The sequence below is a fragment of the Salvelinus alpinus genome, chromosome 3, assembly GCF_045679555.1.
Source record: "Salvelinus alpinus chromosome 3, SLU_Salpinus.1, whole genome shotgun sequence".
Lineage (NCBI taxonomy): Eukaryota > Metazoa > Chordata > Actinopteri > Salmoniformes > Salmonidae > Salvelinus > Salvelinus alpinus.
Genome location: NC_092088.1, coordinates 61,179,647 through 61,199,918, shown reverse-complemented (window position 1 = coordinate 61,199,918; position 20,272 = coordinate 61,179,647). Strand labels below are relative to the sequence as shown.

Sequence of the window (20,272 nt, the reverse complement as noted above, 5' to 3'; positions counted from 1 at the left end):
ACCTCAACCCATCAAACACCTTTGGGATGAATTAGAACGCCTACTGCGAGTCCCCGACCTCACTAATGTTCTTGTAAGCAAGTCCCCGCAGCAGTGTTCCAACATCTAGTGGAAAGCCTTCCCAGAAGAGTGGAGGCTGTTATAGCAGCAAAGGGGGACCAACTCCATATTAATGCCCATGATTTTGGAAAGAGATGTTTAACGAGCAGGTGTCCACATACTTTGGGTGTAGTGTATGTGTGTGTATGTCTAGGCTACAGAAATTGGTTCAATTATGGACTAAAATAAATGTGTTAAATAAATAAATGAAGAATATTGAATATTGCAGAATATTGAATATTGTATATAAATGTATTTTCGTTTAATCTAGTTTTTACACCATCCATTAACACCAACCATTCACTATAAAACATTTGTTTATCAACGAAAAAGCTAGGCAAAAATAATAGGTTTAAAAATAAGTGCGCCTAAAACATTTATTTCAAATAACCTAAAAATACAACAAAATAGGAGTATGCCACATGACAACGCAGTGCTATAGAAACAAGTTCATAAACAAATTGTCCAAGAATGTGCTTAGTGGTCTGGTCTCATACATAGGGATTTGGAGTCATTGAAAGGGTGGGACGAATGCGAACACACCAAGCTTCCTGATCTCTTGGGCGTAGTCGGTGCTGTTCAAGTATTTTTGTCGCACTATGGGAAGCATTTGTATTTTTCCCCAAATGGCCTGTTTCATGTGAAAGAAGCAACCCCAGTTGTGAGTCCCAGGAAGCACCTTCATGAAGGCTTTAAAAGCAGCTGGCTCAAAGTCAGTCACAACTTGGTCAGTTTCTTCCTGGGTCTTCAGGCTTCTCTCCTTCAGGCCATTCATCACCTTTCAGAGCATTGTCTGGGATATCGTTGTGTTCTCCATATAACTTGGAAATAACCCCATCAGTGAGGGTTATGCGACCACGGCATTTGAAAGCATCATATTCGGTGCACTTCCAGAATAACTTATTTGTGGCTGTCGTTCCCATCTGTAGGTGTAGCCTTCATTCACCAGGATAATATTTCAAATAAAATAAAATAAAATTTTATTTGTCACATACACATGGTTATAGCAGATGTTAATGTGAGTGTAGCGAAATGCTTGTGCTTATAGTTCCGACAATGCAGTAATAACCAACAAGTAATCTAACCTAACAATTCCACAACTACTACCTTATACACACAAGTGTAAAGGGATAAAGAATATGTACATAAAGATATATGAATGAGTGATGGTACAGAACGGCATAGGCAAGATGCAGTAGATGGTATAGAGTACAGTCTATACATATGAGATGAGTAATGTAGGGTATATAAACATAAAGTGGCATAGTTTAAAGTGGCTAGTGATACATGTATTACATAAAGATGGTAAGATGCAGTAGATGATATAGAGTACAGTATATACATATGAGATGAGTAATGTAGGGTATGTAAACATTATATTAAGTGGCATTGTTTAAAGTGGCTAGTGATACATTTTTACATAAATTTCCATCAATTCCCATTATTATAGTGGCTGGAGTTGAGTCAGTATGTTGGCAGCGGCCACTAAATGTTAGTGGTGGCTGTTTAACAGTCTGATGGCCTTGAGATAGGGACCGAGAGACTGAAAAACAGCTTCTGTTTTGATGCACCTGTACTGATCTCGCCTTCTGGATGATAGCGGGGTGAACAGGCAGTGGCTCGGGTGGTTGTTGTCCTTGATGATCTTTATGGCCTTCCTGTGACATTGGGTGGTGTAGGTGTCCTGGAGGGCAGGTAGTTTGCCCCCGGTGATGCGATGTGCAGACCTCACTACCCTCTGGAGAGCCTTACGGTTGTGGGCGGAGCAGTTGCCGTACCAGGCGGTGATACAGCCCGACAGGATGCTCTCGATTGTGCATCTGTAGAAGTTTGTGAGTGCTTTTGGTGACAAGCCGAATTTCTTCAGCCTCCTGAGGTTGAAGAGGCGCTGTTGCGCCTTCTTCACAACGCTGTCTGTGTGGGTGGACCAATTCAGTTTGTCCGTGATGTGTACACCGAGGAACTTAAAACGTTCCACCTTCTCCACTACTGTCCCGTCGATGTGGATAGGGGGGTGCTCCCTCTGCTGTTTCCTGAAGTCCACAATCATCTCCTTTGTTTTGTTGACGTTGAGTGTGAGGTTATTTTCCTGACACCACACTCCGAGGGCCCTCACCTCCTCCCTGTAGGCCGTCTCGTCGTTGTTGGTAATCAAGCCTACCACTGTAGTGTCGTCCGCAAACTTGATGATTGAGTTGGAGGCGTGCATGGCCACGCAGTCGTGGGTGAACAGGGAGTACAGGAGAGGGCTCAGAACGCACCCTTGTGGGGCCCCAGTGTTGAGGATCAGCGGTGTGGAGATGTTGTTTCCAACCCTCACCACCTGGGGGCGGCCCGTCAGGAAGTCCAGGACCCAGTTGCACAGGGCGGGGTCGAGACCCATGGTCTCGAGCTTGATGACGAGTTTGAGGGTACTATGGTGTTAAATGCTGAGCTGTAGTCGATGAACAGCATTCTCACATAGGTATTCCTCTTGTCCAGATGGGTTAGGGCAGTGTGCAGTGTGGTTGCGATTGCGTCGTCTGTGGACCTATTGGGTCGGTAAGCAAATTGGAGTGGGTCTAGGGTGTCAGGTAGGGTGGAGGTGATATGGTCCTTGACTAGTCTCTCAAAGCACTTCATGATGACGGAAGTGAGTGCTACGGGGCGGTAGTCGTTTAGCTCAGTTACCTTAGCTTTCTTGGGAACAGGAACAATGGTGGCCCTCTTGAAGCATGTGGGAACAGCAGACTGGGATAAGGATTGGTTGAATATGTCCTTAAACACACCAGCCAGCTGGTCTGCGCATGCTCTGAGGACGCGGCTAGGAATGCCGTCTGGGCCTGCAGCCTTGCGAGAGTTAACACGTTTAAATGTTTTACTCAACTCGGCTGCAGTGAAGGAGAACCCGCAGGTTTTGGTAGCGGGCCGTGTCAGTGGCACTGTATTGTCCTCAAAGCGAGCAAAAAAGTTATTTAGTCTGTCTTGGAGCAAGACATCCTGGTCCGCGACGGGGCTGGTTTTCTTTTTGTAATCCGTGATTGACTGTAGACCCTGCCACATACCTCTTGTGTCTGAGCTGTTGAATTGCGACTCTACTTTGTCTCTATACTGGCACTTAGCTTGTTTGATTGCCTTGCGGAGGGAATAACTACACTGTTTGTATTCGGTCATGTTTCCGGTCACCTTGCCCCGATTAAAAGCAGTGGTTCGCGCTTTCAGTTTCACGCGAATGCTGCCATCAATCCACGGTTTCTGGTTTGGGAATGTTTTAATCGTTGCTGTGGGTACGACATCGTCAATGCACTTTCTAATGAACTCGCTCACCGAATCAGCGTATTCGTCAATGTTGTTGTTGGACGCAATGCGGAACATATCCCAATCCACGTGATCGAAGCAGTCTTGAAGCGTGGAATCAGATTGGTCGGACCAGCGTTGAACAGACCTGAGCGCGGGAGCTTGCTGTTTTAGTTTCTGTTTGTAGGCTGGAAGCAACAAAATGGAGTCGTGGTTAGCTTTTCCGAAAGGAGGGCGGGGGAGGGCCTTATATGCGTCGCGGAAGTTAGTATAACAATGATCCAAGGTTTTACCAGCCCTGGTAGCACAATCGATATGCTGATAGAATTTAGGGAGTTTTGTTTTCAGATTAGCCTTGTTAAAATCCCCAGCTACGATGAATGCAGCCTCAGGGTGTGTGGTTTCCAGTTTACATAAAGTCAGATAAAGTTCGTTCAGGGCCATCGATGTGTCTGCTTGGGGGGGAATATATACGGCTGTGATTATAATCTAAGAGAATTCCCTTGGTAGATAATGCGGGCGACATTTGATTGTGAGGAATTCTAAATCAGGTGAACAGAATGACTTGAGTTCCTGTATGTTGTTATGATCACACCACGTCTCGTTAATCATAAGGCATACCCCCCCGCCCCTCTTTTTACCAGAAAGATGTTTGTTTCTGTCGGCGCGATGCGTGAAGAAACCAGCTGGCTGCACCGACTCCGTTAAGCATGTAAAATAGTTTTCTTTAGTTTGTGTGCATATTATTATTTTACATTTAAGTATGACCTCCTAAAACTAGATCTGTATTTTGGGCCTCATGGAAATGTAAAATGTCAATACATTCTAAAACATTTTACTTGTCCAAAATCGTGCTGAAATAAAACACTTTTCGATCCTTGTATTAATGGCAGTGTTGTTTGCCTATCAATATAGTAAGCATTTATCTGTGAAATTAGACATCGAACTTGAACCCCGTTTCAACAAATCATCATCTGATTCAGAAAATTATTTCCAGAATGACAGTAAAGTGAACAGCTGTTGTGATAGCACGCAAGGTTTTTCTAGAATGTCTCATACGTTACGAAAAGGATAGTCCAAACTATACAGGGTAAAAATGTTGGCCTATAGCATTTTTAAACAGGTTCAAAAGCAAAAGAGCTTTATTTTCTTGTAATGCATTTTATTCAATGGCTTCACCGAAGTGTCCTCAAGCCAGGGTTGGGTGGCACTTTACAACATTCCAATGTTATAGTCTTGTGAATTTCTCATGCATATTTATTGATTGAAAGTGGGAACAAATTGGAGAGATGGACAAATAACGTTAGTGATTTCAAAACAAAATAGACTACATTTTCATTCAAATTATAAAGACATGAATATCAAAAAAGTTTTAAAAGATGTCTTTGCCTTAAAGTTGTACCTCGGATTAATATTTTATATAATGGCCTATACAGTAAACTCAAAATATGGTATTCTGTTGTTTTGAAATAGGCTACGTTTTCCATATCATAATGAGACTCAATGAAACGACACAGGCCAAATGGATTTTGTGATGTTTTCCTATATTAAATTGACTTATTAGACTGTTAAATGTAGGGTAAAAGGCAGGTATTTTATATAAACATTGGATTTCTGTGGTCTGAATTTCATTATAATTTTTGCTTTCAGTAGGTAGGCCTACCCATGTGTCTCTCCTCTCTCTGAAAGCCTGCTCACTGATGTCAATACCAAAGCTGATTGAATTGGAACGATGTGAATAATGATAATGATAGTGAGAGCCCATTATAGACTAACCCTTTAATCATAGGCTATTGTTACTTTGTGTCTCTAAAATCACAATGTTTCCATTTCTATAGTCATGTGACAGAGTATTTATTTTTATTGAAACCTCCAAATGTTGGCTTTTTACCAGATCCATTTTTTCTGCATTAAAATGTTTTATTTTCATTACTGAACAAAATTCAGTATGCTATAGCCTGTAGATCATTTCTGCCCATATGAACACATGTATTTTAGGCCATATAAAGAACAGCTATGCTTGATTTAATGAAAAGCAGCTAACAGACACAAAATTCTTCACATTCTTCAATAAAAGACTCATAAACAGAAACAGGAAATAGGCTCCACAGCTGGCTTCACAGTTTCCCCGCAAAAAAAGGCCTACAAGAAAACTCAATGTATCTCCATAAAGTTGAGTGAGCGAGGGGGTCTGTGCGCTGCGTAGTACCGTCCACAAAATGGCAAGCAACACACTACACACATCCTACTGTGATTGTCCAACTCAGCATAGTAGCACAAAACCGTCCACAAACTGAAAGCTTCTCCATATTAAACCACTTCAGCTTAGCAGTGGGGACTTTACTGTGATCTGTTCTCTACTCACACACACGCACACACCCCAATCTGTCTTCGTGGAGTTCCTGGAATCACAGCTACACCAAACCGGTATTAAAACATGACAAGGTGTGGGCCACAATGGATCTTGCCATTAGTCTGTTTAAGAAAGTGTGTCATCCTGCCAAAAAGCATGTCATACCAAACGGTGTCCCCCTCCAAAACACCCCACTAGAAGACCATGATCTTTGACCCTACCTGTTTGTCCTTGTCCTTGGACTTTCCACTGCCGCTGACCCGGGAGGAAGTGACATCACGGGGGATGACAGAGATCTGGTGCAGTGGCATGTTCATCCCCGCGCAGCCCACCGGACTGGTCGGGCTCACACACACACTTCCTGTCTCGCTGGCATGACGGGCTGAATCGCTACTCCCAGGCTACACTGCTCTGGAGAGGAGAATAAGTAGAAAGAGGAGATACAGGTTTAGACATACAGCACATAAATAACACTACTCACATTTATTTTCACAAGATATGCATTTATTTTTTGTAGACATTTTCTTTTCTTTCCTCCAACAGTATGACTGGTCTGGTTCTGGAACTGTGGGTGGCTAATCAGAGTGATGATAACACATTGACAGAGAAAAGAGTCGGAACAGCCCATGCTGTGAAGTCTATAAAAACTATTGTCTGAAAATAGAATAATAGCACATTGATCGAGAGGGAGAGAATGAACCACGGTCTGAATAGAACATAACACACTGACTGTCCACATTGACAAAGGTCTGAATTAGAGCTGGGTGATACGGACAAAAATCTATATTGCGATAAATTGCCTGAATTGATGCGATGACGACAAATAGAACGATATGTATATAACAATGTCCACCACAGAGGTCATTTCCATGTTAAAGGACCCATGAGCACTAAACATCACCCAGAAAAAGTCTTAAAAGGTATTATAAAAACATCAAAACACAATAATGTTGAATTCAAGACCCCTACCAACTAATATCAACACTTATAATAAGAATTTGTTCTTAACTAACTTGCCAAATTAAATAAAGGGTAAACACAAATAATAATATTTAGTTTGGGATAACATTTTCTGCCTTCTGTAAGTTCAATAAACATTGCCTTGTGCTGTGAAGGCTGAACCACGGTCAATCAAATCAAATGTATTTTATATACCCCTTTTGACAACAGTAGTTGTCACAAAGTGCAGCACCATGATAACACAACAACAGGGAGGGAGGGAAGAGGTAGAAGACAGGAAGATGGTGAGGATGAGGGGTATTGATGCATCACTAATCTAGTGCTGTCTGGAAGTAGGGGTGGGTTCTCTCTCAGTAAAGGTTAGGGATATCTCAGGGGACTATAGGGGTTTCTGGTAATCTCTCCCTCAGATCCCAGGGACATTATAGACAGTGAGGACAAGACACAGGGAGACTATCAAGGGGACCTGATACCATCACAGACAGATGAATTACATACCAGGGCTTTCCATTAAGGAAAGGCTTTCCATTATGTAATGAGAGAGAAGGAGAGCAGGAGAGAGGGGGACAGAGAAAGAGAGATGGGGCAGAGTGAAGGAGGGTGGAGAGATGGAGAGGGATAGAGAGAAAGAAAAAGATAGACAGTGAAAGAGAGACCTCCAACATGCAATTGCTTATGAGCTTATCTCCAGTGTGAGACAGTGAGTCCAGAGAAATGTCTGCACAAACCACTGTTTCCCCTACACACTAGTGCTACATGGACACTGACCCAGCCTTCACCATCCTACACACACACACACACACACTAACACACACACACAAAGCCAGGCTTTATGCAGATACAGGGACAAGGTCATGTGTTTGTAGGCAGTACTGCCATTTTGTTTCACCTCTGTTTGGACCGCTGTAGACCCCAGCAGCATTATGAGATATACACACACGTGTTGGCCCTAGCCCTACTTCACATATCGCTTGCTTATCACTAGATAACAATTTATAGTTGAACAGAATCTGCTAGAAAGATAATGTACTCATACAATTTGAATTATCTGCAAAAGAACAGGCCTTAATCAATATACTGTAGCTATTACTTCACCAATATAGCCAACTGAACAAGCAGAGGACTGAAGCCTTTACAGAAGTAAGCCTGGTTCTAAACTAATCTTTAGGCCTGTAGGTGGGGCCTAAAATAGAGATTGTACTAAATATTTCAACTCCATGTGGGTTACATTTACATTCTGGACAATCAATGATACTGTATATGTCTGGGCCATCACTGTTTCGGTAACCATCTGGCCAATCAATAACTTCCTGAAAAGGTCTGATCGGTCAGAAATTAACCTTGTTGCCATGGCACCAGCTACAGAGGTCATTATGACTGGAGGCTTGTTCGGTTTTACAATAACATGCTGAAACACACAAAAGAGAGTGCGAGTGGGCTCTGATTTCTGTCAGCACGCACAGTCACCCACACTGCTTGAGTCTAATGATTCATACACCATTCCCACTTGGCACAGACGTCATTTCACCCCAGGTGGTGAAGGTAGGAAACCACACCTCCACCCCGCTGATCCTCAACACTGGGGCCCCACAAGGGTGCATGCTCAGTCCCCTCCTGTACTCCCTGTTCACCCATGACTGCGTGGCCAAGCACGCATCCAACTCAATCATCAAGTTTGCGGATGACAACAGTAGTAGGCTTGATTACCAACAATGATGAGACAGCCTACAGGGAGGAGGTGAGGGCTCAGGGAGTGTGGTGCCAAGAAAACAACCTCTCACTCCATGTCAACAAAACAAAGGAGATGATCGTGGACTTCAGGAAACAGCAGAGGGAGCACCCCCCCCATCCACATCGACGGGACCGTAGTGGAGAAGGTGGAAAGCTTCAAGTTCCTCGGCGTACACATCACGGACAAACTGACCAAAAATGGTCAACTCAGACAGACAGTGTGGTGAAGAAGGCGCAACACCTAAAATCCTCACAAACTTTTACAGATGCACAATCGAGAGCATCCTGTCGGGCTGTATCAGCGCTTGATACAGCCAATGCACCGCCCGCAACCACACGACTCTCCAGAGGGTAGTGCGGTCTGCCCAACGCATCACCGGTCTGCCCAACAAACTACCTGCCCTCCAGGACACCGACAGCACCCAATGTCACAGAAATGACAAAAGGATCATCAAGGACAACAACCACCCGAGCCACTGCCTGTTCACCCCGCTATTATCCAGAAGGTAAGGTCAGTACAGGTGAATCAAAGCTGAGACAGAGAGACGGAAAAATAGCTTCTGTCTCAAGACCATCAGACTGTTAAATAGCCATCACTAGCACATAAAGGCTGCTGTCTATATACATAGACTTAAAATCACTGGCCACTTTAATAAATAGAACACTAGAACCTTTAATAATTTACCCATCTCATCTCATAATTTACCCATCGTCCATCTATTTTTATATTCTTAATTCCATTCCTTTACTAGATTTGTGTGTATTGGGTATATGTTGTGGAATTGTTAGATATTATTGCACTGTCGGAGCTAGAAGCGCAAGGATTTAGCTACACCCGCAATTACATCTCCTAAACACATGTATATCTTCATTTAACATTTCATATTTATTTTTATTAGGCAAGTCAGTTTAGAACAAATTCTTATTTACAATGACGACCTTGCCTTGTTCAGAGGCAGAATGACAGATGTTTACCTTGTCAGCTCAGGGATTCGATCTAGCAACCTTTCGGTTACTGGCCCAACGCTCTAACCAGTAGGCTACCTGCCGCCCCAAAATATGTATGTGTATATGACCAATAAAATTTTATTTTATTTCGTTTCTTTTTACATTTGGTTGAGCTGTCACCATGTCATTGGATTTAGGTTAAAGGTTTGGTGAAAAAAACTATTTCCTTACGTTGAGGACTTTTTGCAAATACAATCAATTTTCCACATTGATTCAGTCAGTTTTTGCACAGTGGGTTGTGTCTTGCTGCGAGTTTTTAATAAGTGATTGACAAGTTCGCCGCCATTGGACTCTGGAGCAGTGGAAACGCGTTCTCTGGAGTGATGAATCATGCTTCACCATCTGGCAGTCCGACGGACGAATCTGGGTTTGGCGGATGCCAGGAAAATGCTACCTGCCCCAATGCATAGTACCAACTGTAAAATTTAGTGGAGGAGGAATAATGGTCTGGGGCCATTTTTTATGGTTCGGGCTAGTCCCTTTAGTTCCAGTGAAGGGAAATCTTAACGCTACAGCATACAATGACATTCAAGACGATTCTGTGCTTCCAATTTTGTGACGAAGGTTTGGGGAAGGCCTTTTCCTGTTTCAGCATGACAATGATGCCCCGTGCACAAAGCGAGGTCCATACAGAAATGGTTTGTCGAGATCGGTGTGGAAGAACATGACTGGCCTACACAGAGCCATGACCTCAACCCTGTCTAACACCTTTGGGATGAATTGGAACGCCCACTGCGAGGCCAGACCTAATCGGCCAACATCAGTGCCCGACCTCACTAATGCTCTTGTGGCTGAATGTAAGCAAGTCTCCGCAGCAATGTTCCAACATCTAGGGGAAAGTCCTCCCAGAAGAGTGGAGGCTGTTATAGCAGAAAAGGGGGGACCAACTCCATATTAATGCCCATGATTTTGTAATGAGATGTTCGACGAGCAGGTGTCCACATACACTACATGACCAAAAGTATCTAAATCAGGCCCAAAGAAATCCTGCACCCCCTGACAAAAAATATTTCTGCCATCTCGAACTGTAGCCTACAGCGCATTTTCTATATTAGCGGGTTAGGACCTGGTGCAGGCCTCATATTTTCTCTTTTTCACATATAGGTTGTGCGGTTGTGGATGAGTTATTAGCAATTGCAGGCGGGTGCGGGTGGAAAAACAGCTGACCGCACCACTAACCCATTGATTCTTAAAGAATATAAGTTATAAATGCCTCATGAGTTCGTTCAACTGTCAGACCCAATCAGAACCTAAAATATAAGCTTGTTTTACTCCAATGTTGTAAACAATGTAAATAAACATTTTATAGCCTCAAAACTCTCTCTCCCTCCTCTCCCCTCATCATATCCACAACAACAGAATTAATAAATGAATAAAGAGTGTGTTATCTCACTAATCGTTAGCTCACTGGAGTCAACGAACCTTACAGATACATTTTTATAATATCATAATAGACACAGGTATATATTGGAGTACAGTAATAACAATCACACATCTTTCATTATAAGTTTCCAATGATACCACCGACTGGTATTGGACACGTGTGTCAGCCTGTAAACCTTATTGATGGTCAAACACAAACTGAACTGTGTGAAGGGACACACAGTTCAGTCCAGAATATCTTCAGATAACAAACTTTCATCAAAAGGCAATACAGGCTGGTTGTGACAATAACTGAATACCACCTCTGTTTACACTCTTCATAAAGTCCCGTTGTGTGTGCGTGCGTGTTATGCTTTCCGAACATCCCACATCTACTGTCTGTGTCTGGGAAAAATTGAACTAAAATGGTCTGTGGGAAAACAGTCAGAAAATTCTAACTGATTATTCTGCTGAGGTGAATTGTTTTTACGAAACCATTGATAAACTGATTACAAACATTGACGCAACCTTTCCACCTGTGAGATCTAAACCTGGCCTCGGTGTATACAACCCAGTTCTTTCTCTGCTGCAGGCCCTTGTACTTTCATTATAATGGGAATGTTTCTCCGTAGAGGCCTGTAAGAATGGAACCTGTATAAAGCTCTAGCTCTGGTAGTTCCAGTCAACAGTGATTTCATTGCAGCCATGAGCAAGGTCTTGAATAAATCTTTCCCTTATGGATTTAAATTCAAAGACAGTACTATGCTGTTTATCAAGTCTCCAGATCTGTTGTGAAAAATGTATTACATCTATTTCAAATGTATTTTAATGAGCCAACCTGGATAAAAGGTATGTTAAATCAAATGTACACCTACATGATACATAAATTAAGCGTCCACCCGTGAAATTATCTTTCAAAACAGAACTGCTGTATAAATCTACACATCCATGACGAATGAAAAGGCCTCCTGTGTAAAGCGGGAACTGCTACTTCAGGGCGACAAAACAGGCAGCCTGAGCCCTTGAAGGACCATAATGGCCGTAATGACATCATCAACCAGAGAATGGTAAGGTACAGTACATCATCAACCAGAGAATGGTAAGGTACAGTACATCATCAACCAGAGAATGGTAAGGTACAGTACATCATCAACCAGAGAATGGTAAGGTACAGTACATCATCAACCAGAGAATGGTAAGGTACAGTACATCATCAACCAGAGAATGGTAAGGTACAGTACATCATCAACCAGAGAATGGTAAGGTACAGTACATCATCAACCAGAGAATGGTAAGGTACAGTACATCATCAACCAGAGAATGGTAAGGTACAGTACATCATCAAAAAGAGATAATACTCCCGATCCATTCCAGCTGAGCCGGCACTTCTGCCAAGGTGATATATCGGGGTTGTCAACTGTTTCCAGTTTCATTGCGTACCAATACCATTCAGCTCAGCCACCATGTGTGGTAAGTGTTCTGGCACAAAATGTCAGCTGTGGAATGGGATGAGTTATCCCCATATAGGCCTAATGTGAAGTGCTTTGAGGCTTTGTCAAAAGCGCTATATAAAAATGCAACCAACTACCTAGTGCCATCAGCCACCGCCTAGCTCCTATCTCTGTTGTGTGCTTCAGAGGGGCTTTGCAAACAGCCTACATTCCAACCACCACAGAGTTCTTTACACTGCAGGCACAGCAAGGTCTGACATCCTCCACAGAGAGAGAGAAGCTATTCCAGAGCATCAATATTCATTCTCCCTATGGAGGCTGATAGACAGACATAGTGGAGCACAGAGCACAGCAGGGATAGATTGAGTTACTGTAGGGAACAGTAGAGAGGCAGACATAGTGCAGTTCAGAGCAGGGCATGGTTAGATTGAGTTAGAAGACAGAAGGTAAACCAGGACAACACTAATACCGGACTGTATTACATCCATTGCATTACAGGCCTGAGTCATTCCACCTCAAAATGCACAATAAAGAAATTGTTTCTGTTGTTAGAAACATTTAAGATTAGCATTCCTGAAACATTACCTTGTTGAAATATAATTTGATCTCTGAGAAATTAAGCTAAGCTGAATGAGTAAGACATGGGGAATCCAACAGAATTATCAATAGCCACCCAAAGACCCCTCCACGCAGATTCCACCCTCAACAACCAGTATACAGTATCAGTTATCTATGTTTAACAAGTAGTATGGAGCCGCTGCTTGGAGTATTGATTCTTCATCCTTTGTAATGAATTCCCTGTGAATCTGGTGATGTTTTTTTCCCGTTCAGAAAAATCTACCATTGAAGTCACTTGCATTATTTACCGTAAATTAGTGTGAACGTACCATATGTTGCCCACTAGATGCCGCTGTTCCTGCTACTGCCACCACACCCTTTTATCCATTTTGCTGGTCTCTTGTGTTTGTTACAATGTTTCACAACATTTTCTTTGCAACTTTGGTAGGAAACCAATACCTTTTGCTCATGATGAAAATAATAGTCCCGTATTGATGTCACTTGTTAAATCCACTTCAAATCAGTGTAAATTAAGGGGAGGAAACAGGCTAAATAAGTATTTTTTTGCCTTGAGACAATTGAGACATGGATTGCGTATGTGTGCCATTCAGAGTGTGAATGGGCAAGACAAAATATTTAAGTGCCTTTAACGGGGTATGGTAGTACATGCCAGGCACACCGGTTTGAGTGTGTCAAGAACCAAGGTAGCCGCTACTCTTCCTGGGGTCTGACAAAATTAAGGCAGTTAAACAATAAAGAAAATATTATAATACATTCATTACAGAATTCATAACACACTAAGTGTGTGCCCTCAGGCCCATACTCCACTACCACATATATACAATGCAAAATCCATGTGTACGTGTGTGTATAGTGCGTATGTGAAGAGACCTCTGGTGGCATGTCTTGTGGGGTATGCATGGGTGTCCGAGCTGTGTGCTAGTATTTTAAACAGACAGCTTGGCACATTCAGCTTGTCAACACCTTTTACAAAAACAAGTAATGAGGAAGTCAATCTCTCTTCCACTTTTAGCCATGAGAGCTTTACATGCATGTCATTAATGTTAGCTCTCTGTGTACTTTTAAGGGCCAGCCGTGCTGCCCTGTTCTGAGCCACCTGCAATTTTCCCAAGTCCCTCTTTGTGGCGCACAATTGGCCCAGCGTCGTCCGAGTTTGGCCGGGGTAGGCCGACGATGTAAATAAGAATTTGTTCTTAACTGACTTACCTAGTTAAATAAAGGTTTCAATCTGGTCAAACACAATTTTTTCCCAAAAGTTTACTAAGGGTTGGTAACAGGCTGATTGGTCGGCTATTTGAACCAGTAAAGGGGGCGTTACTATTCTTGGGTAGCGGAATGACTTTAGCTTCCCTTCAGGCCTGAGGGAACACAATTTCTAGTAGGATTAAATTGAAGATGTGGAAATATCGTCCGCTATTATCCTCAGTAATTTTCCATCCAGATTGTCAGACCCTGGTGGCTTGTCATTATTGATAGACAACAATACATTTTTTCACCTCTTCCACACTGACTTTACAGAATTCAAAAGTACAATTCTTGTCTTTCATAATTTGGTCAGATATACTTGGATGTGTAGTGTCAGCATTTGTTTGCTGGCATGTCATCCCTAAGTTTGTTTATCATGCCAATGAAAAAGTAATTAAAATAGTTGGCAATATCAGTGGGTTTTGCGATAAATGAGCCATCTGATTCAATGAATGATGGCTTCGAGTAGTTTTTTTCCCCCAACAGGTGCTCCAAATATTTTTACTATCATTCATCTTTGTTTCATAGTATAGTTTATTTTTATTTAGCTTAATCACATGATTTCTTAATTTGCAGTACGTTTGCCAATCAGTTGGGCTGCCAGACTTATTTGCCATACCTTTTGTCTCATCCCTCAAACATACAATTTTTCAATTCCTCATCAATCCAATGGGATTTAACAGTTTTTACAGTAATTTTCTTAATGGGTGCGTGCTTATTATTAACTGGAATAAGTAATTTCATAAATATGTCAAGTGCAGCGTCTGGATGCTCCTCATTACACACCACAGACCAGCAAATATACTTCACATCATCAACATATGAATCCCTACAAAATGTCTTGTATGACCTCTTATACACTATATTAGGCCCATCCTTTGGAACTTTGGTTTTCCTAGATATGGCTATTATATTGTGATCACTACATCCTATGGATTTGGATACTGCTTTAAAGCAAATTTCTGCAGCATTAGTAAAGATGTGATCAATACAGGTTGATGATTTCATTCCTGTGCTGTTTGTAAATACCCTGGTAGGTTGACTGACCACCTGAACCAGGTTGGAGGAACTGGTTACAGTTGGAAGTATTTTTCTTGAGTGTGCAGCTTGATGAGAGCCAGTCAATATTTAAAATCACCCAGAAAATATACTTCTCTGTTGATATCACATACATTATCAAGCATTTCACACATATTATCCAGATATCACACATATTATCCAGCAGCTTCCCACAAGAATGGGCTTTAGGTGAGGAAGATGAACCTGTAGCCATTTTACTTCAACAATATTAAACATTAGATCGTCTCTAAGCTTTACAGGCACGTGGTTCTAAATATATAGACCACAACACCGCCCCAGTTGGCATTTCTGTCTTTTCTGTAAAATGTTATAACCATGCTACCACTGTATCATCAAAGGTATTATCTAAGTGAGTTTCAAAACATGAATGTCATCTGTTACAAGCAAGTTATTGACTTCATCGACCTTGTTTCTCAGACTGTGGGAAGCATTGGAGTCAACATGGGCCAGCATTCCTGTGGAACGCTTTCGACACCTTGTAGAGTCCATGCCCCGACGAATTGAGGATGGTGAAAAAAAAAAGATGAATGCTCCTCACTGCAGGAACAATCGGTAGGCTAATGGCTCGATAGCCTCACTAGGGTCCAAAATATGATACAACATTTTAAAAGCTAATGATACTTATATGGTATTTTTAAAGATAGTGATTTAATCAAAGTGTTGACAATGGAGTAGTCAACTGCTGCTTTCTGTGTAGCAAAGGCCATGTTTAACACCTGTTCATTCTTCAATCATATTGCAGATAGCTGAGAAAATGCCTATTAAAAGGAATCTTGAAGTCTGTGGAAGTCAGCAGACTCTTACAAGATTCTTTAAAAAGAAATCTGTGGGTCAGTTGTTAAACAAGTATTTTTTTTTTAAATAAATAGCATACTGAAATTCACAAAGAGTTGCAAACGCTTGTTGAAATTCTTTCACTAATTGAACTGATGTCATTCTATCTCTTCTCTTAACACGTATGGACCCAGAACTTAACTGACCATCTGTTCTGTTTACTTTAGAGACACATTTTTCCATTTGAAAAAGTCCCCATCACACAATTTGTTTGATTTTAAATGTAATCTTTAATTAATTTTTTTCAATATAATTTGGGCTATTTACTTAATTTTTTCTGTTTGAATAAAATCCATTATTTGAAGAACAAACAATTGTGGCAATTGATATCTTGCAGTAAAATACTTTAGTCTCAAGAGAAAACAGGTTCAATAAATATTTTCAAAAGATTTAATATTCTCTTACTAAGAAAATAGTCCTGATCATATACACTACTGGTCAAAAGTTTTAGAACACCTACTCATTCAAAGGTTTTTCTTTATTTTTACTATTTTCTACATTGTAGAATAATAGTGAAGACATCAAAACTATGAAATAACATATATGGAATCATGTAGTAACCAAAAACAGTGTTAAACAAATCAAAATACATTTTAGATTTTAGATTATTCAAAAGTAGCCACCCTTTGCCTTGACAGTTTTGCACACTCTTGGTATTCTCTCAACCAGTCACCTGGAATGCATTTCAATTAACAGGTGTGCCTTGTTAAAAGTGAATTTGTGGAATTTCTTTCCTTCTTAATGCGTTTGAGCCAATCAGTTTTGTTGCGACAAGGTAGGGGGGTATACAGAAGATAGCCCTATTTGGTAAAAGACCAAGCCCATTTTATGGCAAGAACAGGTCAAATAAGCAAAGAGAAACGACAGTCCATCATTACTTTAAGACATGAAGGTCAGTCAATACGGAGAATTAAGAACTTTGAAAGTTTCTACAAGTGCAGTCGCAAAAACCATCAAGCGCTATGATGAAACTGGCTCTCATGAGGACTGCCACAGGAATGGAAGACCCAGAGTTACCTCTGCTGCAGAGGATAAGTTCATTAGAGTTACCAGCCTCAGAAATTGCAGCCCAGGCCTCCCGGGTGGCGCAGTGGTCTAAGGCCAGCTGTGCCACCAGAGACTCTGGGTTCGAGCCCAGGCTCTGTCGCAGCCGGCCGTGACCAGGAGGTCCATGGGGCAGCGCACAATTGGCCTTGCGTCGTCCGGGTTAGGGAGGGTTTGGCCGGCAGGGATATCCTTGTCTCACCGAGCACTAGTGACTCCTGTGGCGGGCCGGGCGCAGTGCACGCTGACCAGGTCGCTAGGTGTACGGTGTTTCCCCTGACACATTGGTGCGACTGGCTTCCGGGTTGGATGCGCGTTGTGTTAAGAAGCACTGCGGCTTGGTTGTGGTGTTGTGTTTCGGAGGACGCATAGCTCTCGACCTTCACCTCTCCTGAGTCCGTACGGGAGTTGCAGCGATGAGACAAGACAGTAACTACTAACAATTGGATACCACGAAACTGAGGGAGAAAAAGGGGGTTAAGCCCAAATAAATGCTTCACAGAGTTCAAGTAACAGACATCTTAACATCAACTGTTCAGAAGAGACTGTGTGAATCAGACCATGGTCGAATTGCTGCAAAGAAACCACTACTAAAGGACACCAATAAGAAGAAGAGATTTGCTTGGGCCAAGAAACATGAGCAATGGACATTAAACCGGTGGAAATGTGTCCTTTGGTCTGGAGTCCAAATTGGAGATTTTTGGTTCCAACCGATGTCTTTGTGAGATGAGGTGTGGGTTAACGGATGATCTCCACATGTGTGGTTCCCACCGTAAAGCATGGAGGAGGTGATATGTTGTGGGGGTGCTTTACTGGTGACACTGTCAGTGATTTATTTAGAATTCAAGGCACACTTAACCAGCATGGCTACCACAGCATTCTGCAGCAATACGCCCTCCCATCTGGTTTGGGCTTAGTGGGACTATCATTTGTTTTTCAACAGGACAATGACACAACACACCTCCAGGCTGTGTAAGGGCTATTTGACCAAGAAGGAGAGTGATGGAGAGCTACATCAGATGACCTGGCCTCCAGAATCCCCCAACCTCAACTAAATTGAGATGGTTTGAGGTGAGTCAGACTGCAGAGTGAAGGAAAAGCAGTCAACAAGTGCTCAGCATATGTGGGAACTCCGTCAAGACCGTTGGAAAAGCATTCCAGGTTTTTGAAAATGTATTTAACTTTATTTAACCAGGTAGGCCAGTTGAGAACAAGTTATCATTTACAACTGCGACCTGGCCAAGATAAAGCAAAGCAGTGCGACAAAAACAACACAGAGTTACACATAAACAAACATACAGTCAATAACACAATAGAAAAACCTATGTACAGTGTGTGCAAATGTAGAAGAGCAGGGAGGTAAGGCAATAAAATAGGCCATAGAGGCAAAATAATTACAATTTAGCGTTAACACTGGAGTAATAGCTGTTCAAGTAGAGATACTGGGGCGCAAAAGAGCAAGAGGATAAATAACAATATGGGGATGAGGTAGTTGGGTGTGCTATTTACAGGTTGGCTGTGGGCAGGTACAGGTAAGCTGCTCTGACAGCTGATGCTTAAAGTTAGAGAGGTAGATAAGACTCCAGCTTCAGTGATTTTTGTAATTCGTTTCAGTCATAGGCAGCAGAGAACTGGAAGGAAAGGCGGCCAAAGGAAGTGTTGGCTTTGGGGATGACCAGTGAAATATACCTGCTGGAGCGCGTGCTACCAGGTGAAGCTGGTTGACAGGATAACAAGAGTGTGCACAGCTGTCATCAAGGCAAAGGGTGGCTACTTTGAAGAATCTCACATTTAAAATACATTTTGATTTATTTAACACTTTTTTGGTTACTACACGATTCCATATGTGTTATTTCATAGTTTTGATGACTTCACTATTATTCTACAATGAGAAAATAGTAAACAAAGAAAAACCCTTGAATGTGTAGGTGTTCTAAAACTTTTGACTGGTAGTGTAGGCCTAGACGATATCCCCAAAACTAGCAATACACTGAATTCATACATTCTCATGTATTTAAATTGTAAACACAATACAACACATTTTTCAAATCTGAGAGGTAAACTCAATAAAGTATTTAATAATTTGGCTGTTTATTTCAGATGGAATCAAGGCATTAGAATGTACCAGAGGCCACCAAAATGGAGCTCGTTTGGCAATAAATAAATTCTTAACCCAGCGGGCACGGTCCGGGGATTCCTAGCTGGCTACTTTTTCTATTTGGCTGGCTACTCTATGTGCTTAAGGAAAACACTGACCAGATTCACAGGGAATGTATTAAAAGTACTGAAGTAGCAATACTTCAAACAGCAGCGCAATATTACCTGTCAAACATATAGAACTGATTCTGTATACTGGTTGTTGGGGTGGGATTGGCGTGGGGTGTCCGTGAGTGGCTTTTGATCATTATATTGGATTACCCATTGTTAGGAAGAATTATGGTCCAAATCAGATGTTAGGTACTATATTTATTGAAGATTTTATTTTTACCCTATAAATTAAAATGGCCAATTTGGGTGCAATCAATTAGCTTAATTTCTCCGATATCAAATTATATTTCAACAAAATAATGTTTCAGGAATGCTACTTTTGTTGGTTTATAACTACAGAAACGATTTCAGAACAATCTGAGATGGTGGGTGACTTGGCTTGATGAAATGACATTCACACCTATCAGAAACAAAGAAGAGAGAGCGAGAGTATTTGTGTGTGCGTGTGTATTTCTGTTGGCTAGCTTTGCTTCCTCACCGTCATACTGCATACTGAAAGCTACGTGAGTTTTCACTCATCTGATGAAATACTATCACATTCTTTCTACATTTACAAAATTGCTGTAACAATGTAACAATACTTGGAAAGAGCAGATATGTTTAAAAGAGAATACTTCAATATGTTACAAAGAGAATACTTCATTTGCTGGGCTAGAAAAAGACTGACAGAGAGACAGAGAAAGAGAGACAGAGTAAGACCGAGAAAGAGCATGAGAGAGACTGATCATATGTGATTATGACTCATCGTTGTTTCATCTACCGAAGGCTTTGTTTGTCCAACAACACAATTGTTCTTTCTTTGAATGTACACTATCGTTCAAAAGTTTCTAGTGTATATGAGATGGATGCTGTTTATTTATTTATTTAATTTATTTTAATTTTACCCCCTTTTCTCCCCAATTTTCTTGGTATCCATTTGCTAGTAATTACTATCTTGTCTCATCGCTACAACTCCCGTACGGGCTCGGGAGAGACGAAGGTC

The 20,272-nt window shown here is 41.6% G+C and overlaps 1 protein-coding gene across 4 annotated transcripts in view; it reads right to left on the bottom strand.

Moving 5' to 3' along the window:
• LOC139571083 (E3 ubiquitin-protein ligase MARCHF8-like) overlaps positions 1-20,272 on the bottom strand; it is a 124,068-nt gene that overhangs the window by 87,838 nt on the left and 15,958 nt on the right. For all 4 annotated transcript variants that reach the window (XM_071393615.1, XM_071393614.1, XM_071393616.1 and 1 more), the window contains exon 2: positions 5,950-6,139. In XM_071393615.1, coding sequence (XP_071249716.1) covers positions 5,950-6,045 — 96 coding nt within the window. In that variant the 5' untranslated portion in view covers positions 6,046-6,139. The remainder of the gene's footprint in view (positions 1-5,949; positions 6,140-20,272) is intronic.